Source organism: Papilio xuthus, unplaced genomic scaffold (genome assembly GCF_000836235.2).
Source record: "Papilio xuthus unplaced genomic scaffold, Pxut_1.1 DF825946.1, whole genome shotgun sequence".
NCBI lineage: Eukaryota > Metazoa > Arthropoda > Insecta > Lepidoptera > Papilionidae > Papilio > Papilio xuthus.
In genome coordinates, this window is record NW_013532703.1 from 14,991,742 (window position 1) to 15,004,464 (window position 12,723).

Consider the following 12,723-nt stretch of genomic DNA (forward strand, 5'->3'; position numbering starts at 1 on the left):
ACCTCTTGTGCGGCTTGTCATCTTGTGAATCGGCAACAAATGCTTTTAGTTCGTAGTCGACGCCGCAGGGCTTGCCGGTGTCGCCGGGCGCGGGCTGCAGCGTCACCGAGGCTGGGCAGTGCGGCGGTAACTCGAAGTAGAAAGGATGCGCCGCGGGGCCCAGTTTACGGACCAGTCGCTCCTGTAGTCGAGTCAAAGGACGCTTTGCGGGTGCTGTTGCGGGGTATATCTGTTTCCAAAATGTTATTTTTATTTTAAAAAGACCTTAAAGCTGGGTACAGAAGTATAATTTTTTGTTGACATTCATTTATAAGCGGGTTTATGTGCATATGATCCCTAATTCGACCTTGAAACCTTGGCCATAGTAATAGCTAAGCTATTTTTAATCTTATATATTTTGCACTCAATTATTCAAATATTGTAACTTGTATAAAGTAGCATAAAAGGTGAAACATTTTCGTTGAAATTATACAGGATAATATCCCTCCATATAAATTTAATGGAGGTAGGACAAGTTCGGAAATTGCCTACACGTTTAACAAAGTTGGTAACTGGCAGGCCCAGACGCGCAGTCTCCCTGAAGCTACCAACTGGCAAACTGTCAACACAGAGCTAATGTCTTGCGAACAAATGGATTTTACTACTAATTCAGATTGGCATTTGTACGGGAAACATGCGAGAGCTTTTAGGCGAAATAAACATATTTATAGCTTTGCGTTATACCAACGTATTTATTTTAATGTTCGAAGATTATATGGAATAGAATTAAACTTATTAGAAAAAAAAACTGCTTACAAAAACGCCGTAACAGTTCAAATGTTTGCAGTGTTTGTATAATGAGAAGCTTAAGTAATAAATGAAAAAAAAATAACTGGCGGCGCACTGTGGTTATAGGACATAGGTCTTCAAGTAAAGTAAGTCATAGAGTATATTCACCTGTTCAGCGGCGAGGTAGAGGTCTTTGCGGAAGGTAAGGCCGAGTACATCGAGGTCCTCGCGACCGTAGCGGAACGCGGCTAGCACGTGCCCAAACACCTTACGATCCTTTACATATTCAGGATCAATCAGCACAACGCCATCTATAGAAATGATAATGATTAATGTGAGAAAGGTAAGATTTAATTCAACATTTTTTTTTCTTATCTACATACTTCGCTGCTCTTAACATAGACTTATATATAGAGACCTGGCAACACATTATTAACAAATATTATTATTAGCGTGTGTCTTTCGTCTGTGGTGACATTAACCATAACCTCCCACTTAGACGTTTGCCTCCTTTTTCCATTAAGATATGACCTATATTAGATTTGTCTGTACCGAATTTATCTTGGTCCCAAATAAATATTTATAGATTCGTAAGTTCCGACTACATTTTCGTCTGCCAAAAATCATTTTAAAGTTTTCCGTATTTGGAATTGAATAAAAATGTACGTTTAAACTATCGTCTGTAATTATAGCAGTTAGGCGTAGGTGTTGAAATATGTGTGCGGAATTAATTTTTTGCGACTGTAAATTTCAAGTTAGAATTACGTCCGCAATGAAACTGCGGAGCTGCAAGATATATGTCACATATAAATCATCCAGTCCAGACATGTTTTTGCTTTGAAATACAAAATTATCTTTCAATATAAATCTTACAATTGTTTACAGGAAAATTAACTTTAAAACATCGCAAAATAAAACTATTAATTTTAGATATTAGCGGTGAATTTATTAATGACTACGATACTTACCAATTGGATCTACATGTGTTATATGGTCTACAAAGTCTCTTTTTCCTAAGTATACTGTGATCTGGAAAACAAAAAAAATATATATAATATTACTAAAATTAATAATTGGAATAGCGTCAATAGCCTAATGGTTAAGGGTACGGATTTCCGACCACTAGGTCCCCACCTTCGAATCCCGCCATTCGACTATTGTCATAAACCATATCCTAGCACAAGCCTTTTTTTTAAGAGGGGGCATGCGTTACGCATACCGGGTGCCTCGGGGAAAGCCACTCCGGTTATGTGGGAGTCTCTCCACATCCCTAAAGGGACAAGGAGCCTACCCACTAAACCCCCTCTGGTTCCCTCGACTCACTGTTTACCGGGGTGTGGGCACATGTAAATACTCTTCGCACACAGTCCTAGCACAAGCCTAGAACTTAGTTGGAATGGTAAAAGAAATATTAGTAAATTTACAAAACAATCTGCTAGTATTTTTTTTTAAAAAAAAAGAATAACTGGATAGATGGTTTGTCTCTAGAACGGATGCATAAATTTCGTTGAACTTTGGCATAGATGTAGAACATAGCCTAGAAGAGCACATAGGCTACTTATTTTATATATATATATATATATATATATATATATATATATATATATATATATATATAGATATATAAAAGAAATATTGAAATTCACGAATTTCATAATTTAAGTTATTTCCTATGGGACGTTAGGTTATGACGATAGTTCGATGGCATTAGGTACCAGGATAGCATAGCTTTGCGTGCATTGACTCATCAGTAGCATATCGCGTGTAGATCACAAACGATATTACTGTTCGATGAACCTTACAAATTCCACAGCGCATCAACTTATTGTATGGCTTTAAACGACTGTACAGATGTATGTCTAGGTCTTATCCAATATTATTTATTTCAAAATCTTACTAGTATTATAAATGCGAAAAATGGACTAGATGGATGTTTGTTAGAAGATATCTCCAGAACGTTTGCATGGACCTCGATGAAATTCGGCATAGATGTAGAACATAGTCCGAAAGAGCACATAGGCTACCTAAATCTTTTTAAATTCCGCGCGCACGGTGTCACAGACGACAGCTAGTTTCTAATAAAATGTTAACACAACAATCTCCAGTCCTTACCTCATTTCTATAATAACCAAAGATACTAACGGTACCGACTATATAAAATCCGAGTGCATTTTTGATGTGTGTAAACAATATAATAATTAATAATGTACCTTTCCATTGGGCGAACTCTTCTTGAAGACCCTGGTGGCCTGCCGCTGCTTGTTGCTGCCTCCGTCGTCCATGCTGCCGCGCCCTCCGCACCACTGCACACACACAGATGCGCAATTCATCATCTTAATTGCATGCGATTGAACTAATACGTTAAAATACTGAGAATTATACATTAAACTGTTAATCTGATTCTTTGAACAGATTATTCCACTTAGGAAAACCATCACCTTACGAGATTTTCCCTCAAATTCTCGAAACTTTATTTTTTTATAAATTTTAATTAAATTTATTAATTAATGTTACAAGAATAAAAATGATGGTACCTACATAGACCCCTGTGCGGCTCCAGGGTTCGCTCTACACCACAAACCACTGCTGCGCAGCCGCGCCGCCCTGCAACAAACAAACAAACCGTTAGATAAAATTTGACAATTAGAATTTTTAGATGCAGATATACATTATCCAGAAATATGACACGAATCATTATCACATCTAAACTTCATAAAAAATGCAACTATTAAATACAATCAGTTTCCTGTTACAAAAGGACATTACGTAAAAATCTAAGATGTATCGTATTCCAGTAATTGCCCGACGGTCACATGGTGGTAACATCGACCTCGTCCCACCGCAACCCTCTGTAATCACCTCGTTACAAATACGATTGTCACGATATCAGGTGTCGAATGTTACGTTTTAATGTTACATTTTATAACGTTACAGATACGTACAGTACATTATATTGGAGATCAATAAAATTGTCATAAAAACTGCGGCATCTTGAATCGTATTACGTCAATTTTATCTTTCAATACACTGCCGCGAAAGCGAAACGGAACTGAGGCGCAACGTAACGCGGAAACGAAGCAATATAACTTTGGTTTCGTGCAGTAAATCCAAGCCAGTAAATGGTTCGTAAACACACACGAAATGCGAAATGATTTGAAACGCTTCTTCCAATCATCATATCACACAGAAGTATAGCTTCTAGAAATATACCGCCTACCACCTAGATTGACGTGTCATGGTTATTGCGAAGCCGGCGACTCTCCCTTCCCCTTCCCGCCTCGTCCGTTGACACGGGATGAGATAATCACATTGCTAGTAAAGTTTGCAAGAGACACCAACATATTGTATAACGTGAGACATTATTGCACTCAAAAACATATCGCTATCTCTCTTATTCTCTTTCGAATACCAGAGATAGCGGTATTTTTAGAGGGACGTTACGACAATGGAAACTACCTGTTAGAAAGAAAATAAAAGCGTATTTAAATTTTCTTAAACGTATTATTAAGACGGGTGTCTATTGCCCTAGCAGGCGGGGTTGCTGACGAAAGCGAAAGCGTGCCCGTGACCTCGCCATCGTAGGAGGAGCAGAGGGGTTTAGTGGGTATGCTTCCCATCTGGAAGAGAATGCCACATAACTACCGTGACCCCTCTGGGGCACGGAGTATGCATAAAGCATTCCCCTCTAAAAAAAAGGGTGTCTATTCGCCCTTGTTCAAAATCGTGAAAAATATTAATTAGCATTTCATATTAATGCATAATATATGTATGTTTGCGTGACTCTTACAACTATGCTACAAATGTTTGCATCTGATTACGATAAAAACAAAGGAAAACGAAAAACATGTTATGTAATATGTAGTTACGTAATGTGATGATGTAAACAGTAGAACTACTTTTTCATATTTGCGATTGCATTAACCATTTTTTACATATATACAATAGGAAAATGTTCGCAGTGAATAAATTATTTACTAACGCTGCACTGAAATGGGTCGTGGGATTATCCGCAAATGTGCAACTTTCGTGGATCGCCTACAACGAGGGGTCGTCAACTCGAAATCGAGTCGAATTTACTTTTTCATTTATATCTCGCTCCCTCTGATTGAACACTCGTTACCTGCCGACCCTCCGGTGATCGAAATGTTCGCACCCCCGATTGCTAGAACATTAATACTAACGCGCAAAAAAAGTTTTTGATCAATGTTTATGATTGATTTTAAATAGACCTCATATGAGGAAGCCTTAGTAGAAAATATTTCGCTTTCTGTCTAAAATATAAAACACTTTAGTCGCTTGGGTATTTAGCGATAATGACTTTCATTCTCTACTTTTCGTCGCAGGATTTCCAGCTCTCGTTATTACGAAAGGAAGATTTCGTTGGGCTTAAATATAAAAAGGATCGTTTAAGATATATTTTTTTGCTTTTATACGAAATAGGTATAAAATGTAATAGTTATTTTTGTTTTGCTTTTCAAAAATCGATTTAATCACTATGTTAATTTAGAGGTGAAGTATCAGATAACATTTAAAAGATTTTATTACCAAAAAGTATTATCCGTTGAAATCTTATTCTGCCGTTATTGACTTTGAAAATTTTATGTTATTAATCGCTGGCCAGTAAAAACGAATGTCGATATAAAAATGCCGTTAAAACTAGAAACTTCGACGTCGTTCGAAATGTGCTCCATCATAAAAGTGAACCACTTACCGTAACATATTTTATGCTACACACAACACATCAAATTTCTCTTATACGTCAAGTTTAATCCAGCATCGTTAAAAGTCCTTTGATGGATAAAACTTCTACGAAATATTACTCCATGTGACTTTATAAGGCTATTTAAAGTTGTTTCTCTATTTAATAACTAAAATAATTATACATGAGACGCCATATACAAACATTTATTATTTGAACTGAATTCACTAAAAAAAACTAGCTGTCGCCCGCGAGTCTGTCCCCGCGGAATTGAAAAAAAACTTAATGAGTAGCCTATGTATTCTTCTAGACTATGTTCTACATCTGTGCCAAATTTCAGTAAGATCCGTCGAGCCGTTCCGTAGATACTTTCAAACAAACATTCATCTATCCATCCATCCAAACATTCCCGTTTTGAATAAAGATTTCAAAATAAGAATGATACATCTAAGTTAAAACAAAACAGATTAATCTTGTTTTCACTAGAACCTTTTTAGACAAGAATGATGTCTGTCGTCAACTTTTCTATTATATAAAAGTAACTTGAAAGAAATTATTAGTTCCCGTTGTTATCCTGATTTACAAGTTGTGATGAATTTATAATAAAATATCTAAACAAAAACTAATTTGACTATTAAAAACTATTCGAATGTAACATAGACGATATAATCTGTATATTAGCGGACCAGTCGCTCGTGTCATTTGCATGAAAGTCCGAACAGTTCACCTGAAACAATACATATTTCAGCGAATAGATTAGAGCTGGGTGTGTCCGTGGCATGGTTTAAATTTGAGACTAGACTGACTAGAGTATAATTTGATAGAATCGGGTCACTGTTATTATAATAAAATGTTATAAATAATTCAGTTTGAGTTTACTTATTTATGAATACGTCTGGAACAGAAACCTCTAGTGTATATTATCCAAAACAGCACATTACATATGTAAGACGTTTTTATTACTATCTTACTATTATAATATTATAAATGCCAATGTTTAGATGGATGGATGTTTGAAGATATCTCTAGAAAGACAACGAATCTTGCTGAAATTTGGCTAGAATATATATGGTACACATAGACTATGGAGTCGCAGGCGACAGCTAGTGTAATTACCTTTCGATTGATTTGAATTCAGTAATATACAGTCATACATGAATGAGCAAGAGATTTTTCTGTAACCCGAGTTTCTCACTTATGAAGGTCTTCCATCAGTACCGAACAATGACTCTCGCTTGTAGAGGTTTCTCGGTTATAGCAGTTAAACTGTTTTTAACAATATGGCCATAATCTAACGAGGAAATTGTTCTATTTCAAAACTTAAAAAAGTGATTTTAGTATTTACATATATCATAAAATATGATGTCATATAGCCTTGGTATGTCCCTGTCTGATATCATAACGAATTCATTTAGATACGCTGAATTAAACATTGAATAATTTCGTAAAAATATTGTTCAACTACTAGCATAGACAAATGCCACCAAAAATACGAGCATTGAATATTCTAAGAAAAAAGTATTCGCTTCGCTATCTCGCATAATGTTTACGTCGTCCATTATAAACGGTGTTTAGTTCCATAACTCAAAGGCAACAGTCGTACGATGTACTTGTAAATTATTTTACGCCATATCATAGCAATTCTGGTTAGCATTATTAATGGAAAACATCAAGTCCTTCAACAATCTTTGTTATTTACATATATCAAAAACATTTCTTGTGTTAACAGATAGTCAAGCACCTTAACACTCTCTGTACTCTATATCTTTTACATATTAAGGAAAAAGGTGTCTTTATTCTTTGCATAAGTAAATATGGAATAGAAAGCAATAACCATTTCATTGGAAATGTTACGCGCACGGTAGAGCAGTCGAAGGGTTGTTTTCAATAACACGCTAGCGTAAACAAAGCTCCGCAATCATTCGTATAGCGTTGTTACCATGGGATGTGCGGATTTGCTTCGTAGATTTTACGACGTGCGGAGGCTTAGCACTTTTACGATGACATATATTGAACTTTGTGATGTATTGCTTACTTTTAGAAATGTAATAAATATAAAGATGCAACAGTATTTCGCGCAATCAGCTTAAGAAAATATTAGAAAACATGGGCAACAATTAAAAGGGTATATGAAGATTTAAAACAGCTAATTTTATAGCATAAAAATGCAAGAGAGACAAGAGTAAGGAATTTGCAAGCTAAAGTTTGTAGAACGGCTTTAATGTATTGTTGTGAGCGAAGTATCTTAGGTCAGGTCTCATTGGGAGCGACTGGGGACAGGTGAGAGGTCGCGGGAGGGCGTTGAGAGGGCTCGACGGCGAGTGGGTTGGTAACGAGCGCGTTTACTGCGTCTCAATTCTGAGAACTTTTTTCCACTAAGCCAGCAGCGCGACCACCATTTCAGTTCGAGCCCTACTTCACTGGTGGTGGCAACTGCTACATAAGATGTCAATCGCACGCGGCGCGTGGTGGAAAACAAGACTAAGCGTCTGGTAAAAAGGAACATCGACGGTAAACGACGCAAAAATGTTAACGAGAATCATTCTAGCTTTTCGTCGCAAATTTAATGTATAATCTTCATATTATAATGACATAGCAATGTTTTACGAAATACAGATTAATTTTAAGTGTTTGTAAGATCGTATACATAATTGCTAATGTTACTTTCCGTGTTACCTAGCACAGACCTTGCATTTCTACAGCAAGTACTTTATTAAGCCCAACATTTTTTATTAACGTTGCTAGAACGTTTGAACATAAACCTGCACATTGGATTCTCCAACTGCTGTACGACGCACATTAGTTAAACATGGTAATGCAACTGGCATGAACTTAACAACTTCTGCTGAATGTTTAAAGCCGTGCAACAGACGTCCTGATTGTAACGTCACTGAATTAATGAACCTCGGTGGACGGAGTGCAAACAGAGCGCTCTTTCAAATACCCGTCATACGTCGTCAGATAAAATGGAAACGTACTCTGTAAATACAAAATGGCTGTAATTGTTAAGTTCTTTGTTGTACTTTTTCATGTATCTAAAGATAGAAAACTGAATGTGCTAGACTATTGCCGGTGTCTTACTAATATTATGAATGCGAATGTTTAGATGGATTGATATTTGTTAGAAGGTCCCACCGTAACGGCTGAATGGATTTTGATGAAATTTGGCGTACATGTAGAACATAGTCTGGAAGAACATATAGGATACTTATTATGTTTATTTTAATACCACGCGGACGGAGTCGCAGGCGACAGCTAGTAATTTGGCGTAACAAGGTCTCCTCCGAGTCGAAAGGTCTCTTTAAAGAAAAACATTTTTGATGTATTACGTAGACTTTGTTTTAATAAAAACAATGTCTGAAAACATTCTTATTTGCATAAACCTTGGTCTAGTCGCATGTAATTGTAAAAATAATAACAAGTCACGACGTAGTTTGTATGTAATAGTTAACAATATATTGTGACAAATTGTTGAATTTTAAGACGAAATATTTTTAAGTACAAAATCAGTTTTACTTTGTATTGTACAGATACAAAAGAAACTTTTCTGAAAAAGCGTTAAATATCTTGTTACAACTAGCTGTCGCCCGCGACTTCTTCCGCATGGAATTAAAAAAAACTTAATCAGTAGCCTATGTTCTTCCAGACTATCATCTACATCTATGATCTACATTCAAATTTATGCGAGATTCATGCAGCTGTTCTGGAAATACCTTGAAACATGCATCCAAACATTTATATTATTAGTGAGATGCGGTACAAAAACTTCAATTATTGACAAACTCCTAGATCAATTGACGAAAACAGTTTACTTGAAACTAAGATCAAAATATTTAAATGTGATTGAGATGAACATTAAAATCACGAGAGATTCAGTTTGGCTTCTTGCCAGTACTTTAACCTGATCCACAGTGATATCACACTTTAAGTAATAGAATGTTCAAATGAATGTTAATAGTAATACGAGACGTGAGTTCAAGAGAGTACATTGTATACTACATTTCATAAATCATCTAATACATGTCAAATATCACATCTGGTTAGTAAGTTAAAAAGTTTATTATTATTAGTTAAGGTCTATTAACTTAAATCTGGGTTTTTCGCTGCATTTTTCCTACAAAGTTTTGCACTTAAAAATGCAGCACTTCACTTAAGCTTATCGATTAATTATTCCGCGTTAAAATAACGCAATAATAATACAGTGGTAATAAGCATTACAATTTCAAAGAACCATTACATTAAAATTCACAGAGTAATTAAGGTAATAATAGTTTGTAATAAAGCATATTTGTTGGACACCACGGGGAGCGGCGCTCCTTGCCGCAGTTAATGTCCGCTATTAATCTGATCCCTGGAATTAGTATGGCGGTCAAAGGGTTAAAACTGGTTTAGGTTGAAATTCATTATCTGATATAATCTGAATTATTTAACACCTTGAGTTAGTTCGCAATTTTGATTAGGTAGCACCACAGATAAAACTAAATACTATAATACTATAATAAAAATAAAATAAATATGTATTTGCTGCATAAAATAATGCTCTTCTTCTAGAGAGTTTTAAAAAATTTAGCTACATTTATCTCATTATTTTTTTAATATATAAAATCTTCAAAACTTTTATTTCCTCCACTATTACTTTCTTATCTCATCCATTCTTGTAACTCTACAGATTTCTTCCTAAATTTTTACAGAAACATAGCGACAGCGTTTCCCTTTTTTAAGTTATCGCATTACATTTTAACACTTAAAAAAGACGATGTCATTCTTCCATTTTCTTTGTTAAAACACAGATAAAAATATGTCTCAATATATGTGGTTCCAACAATGGAAACGTGCTATAAAATGTGACCGAATCTAACAAAAGTTCGTTATCTGTGTCAACACGTCATATAAATTCACTAAAACCTGACCACAGAGACTGCAATTTAATATCAACCGTGATAACGACACATAACATTGTTATGGGCTTCATAAAGTGCCTCAAAATATAATAGCATGGAGTTAAAGCCGCAAAGAATGCCGCGTAATGGCGACTTTTATTTGTTTAATCACAATTTCCAATGCGTTAAATGACACGAGATATCTCTTATTATTTTACTTCTAAATACATAAAAAAAATCTTTACAGATTATTAAGTTATTTTAATGATTTAAAACTAAACATAAAAGAAAACAGTTCTTTTCAATAGAAGCTTTACTAAGACTAACTCAAGAGTTTTAGTGTAACACATATTATGTGTTCTAATTATTTACTTGAGACACTATAAGAAGCCTTCTTTCTAGGTCAAATTCAAATTTAGCAAATACGCGTTATTCGTCGGTTAGTATAACGTAAAAAAAAGTTTTCTTATTTCGAACTGTAAACACATTCAATAAGAACATATAAACAGCACGTACAACTCATAAAACAAATGAAAAAAGGGCAAAGCAATAACTCACACGTATGAGCAAATCAACGAATCTTTTCATCTGTTACTTATCAGAAACAGGTCGCTAATAATTGAATCGTGTACTGGCCGCCTTATTTTAGTTACAGTAAATGTGTAGCAATTTTTTAAATCAATATTTTTTCCAGAATCTTACAAATTGAAAAAAACAGTTACGTCATGATCATCTTTGTTTTTGGTACAATCTTGTATTTTCATCGGATGTCAAACGATATTCCAAAGATATGCAAAACAGTGATAAGAAGAAGAGTTAGAGATATATACGACAGATCTATTAAATAAATATTACTTGTATAGGGATATTTTTTACTAATAAAAAAGACAAAATAAAATAATCCGTAGTACTTTTTTCAGCTGAATGCGAAGTAGTCGCGGGCGCGGGTGCAAACCGGCTAGCTTGAATAACGAGCGGGATCAGAGAGCGTGTTAAATCTTTTATAGTAGAAATCATCGGTTATCTGTTGTACTAGAAAACGTTTGGGACCTGTATCTATAAGTCTATGTTTTCTATTTATAAAGTAAACATATGTAATAACTTTTTGGCAAATAAAATTATTGACTTCTGGTCTTCATATATGAAGAGTTGTACTTGAAGAAAAGGTGTTCTATAAGTTGGATAACCATTGGTTTACATTGAAACATTCGTACAATATCATATTGTAATCTCACTTTGGTTTTCAAAGACAATGATAGGGTCGACAATATGTCTTTATACGAGTGTTTAGTCAGTGAAAACCTACGGTAATTAACAACAATAATAATAATTTTATATGTTATATATGAAATGTACTATATTAAGAATATGATAAATAACTAAATACATGTATAATAATAACATATCGATTTCAGTTAACAAGCGAGAATACAAAATTGTAGTTTTTCTAAATGACCATGTAACATATACAAATATATTCTTTAGTATTATAATAGTTTGAATAATGATGCATTTTTCCACATCTTCAGTGCAATTTCCTTCCGCGAAGTAAGTAGTATGAATGGACCATTGTTACTCGTTGTACATATAATGTCTAAAAGCTGATAACATGAACACTAAAATACTTGTTAAATATTACAACAAAGTTAATTGTAATATTTACTTACTAAATATATGTAGTTAAGCAAATCTTTGTCTTCGGAATGAATCAAAAAACAATACAACGAATGAAAAATATAATAAATTGAATAATAAATCCAATCAAACAAATTAAGCTATTTTAACAACTCCTATAAACAAAGAAGTACGGTCTACAAATAAATGCCCTCAATTTCAATAAAAGTTTAATCAAACATTTCAAAAACAATTACAAATGAAATGGCGAAAGAGAAAATAAAAATTAAGCTCGACATTTAGAAAAGCGGGCAGACTTTAAAAGCATTTGTTTTGTTTACTCAATTTACAACCGTTTGATGTTTCCGCATTTAATAGGAGCGCTTTAATCAAATAATTGAAGGAAATATTCACATTTGAGATCTAAATAAACGCTAAGTTAAGGAATAAGTATCGTTAAAATAAATTGCCGCTTTATCTCATGTTACAAATCGGACAGATATATTAGTAAACTAATAAAAAAACGTATAGAATTGACTTAATCGCCGCACCTAGATCGTTTAATATTTACTTAAACGATCGTTCACTGTAAATTTTCATATAATATTTCTCTAAGAAACCACTAAGGGCCACTATAGAACGAAACAATTTTTAACGGTACAAAAAATCCGCGCTGGAACCGTCTTTTTAGGGTTCCATACCTCGAAAGGAAAAAAACGGAACCCTTATAGGATCACTTTGTTGTCCATCCGTCTGTCTGTC

General features: G+C 34.5%; 1 protein-coding gene across 3 annotated transcripts in view; it reads right to left on the reverse strand.

Annotated features, from left to right (window-relative positions):
* Positions 1–12,723, reverse strand: part of krz (beta-arrestin protein kurtz) — a 48,834-nt gene that overhangs the window by 3,353 nt on the left and 32,758 nt on the right. For 2 of the 3 annotated variants that reach the window (XM_013321365.1, XM_013321363.1), the window contains 5 exons: positions 3,307–3,372; positions 2,979–3,071; positions 1,737–1,797; positions 937–1,079; positions 3–229 (listed from right to left, as the gene is read on the reverse strand). In XM_013321365.1, the coding sequence (XP_013176819.1) occupies positions 3–229; positions 937–1,079; positions 1,737–1,797; positions 2,979–3,050 (503 nt within the window). In that variant the 5' untranslated portion in view covers positions 3,051–3,071; positions 3,307–3,372. Of the gene's footprint in view, positions 1–2; positions 230–936; positions 1,080–1,736; positions 1,798–2,978; positions 3,072–3,302; positions 3,373–12,723 lie in introns of all 3 variants that reach the window. The other variant, XM_013321364.1, reaches the window with a different exon arrangement.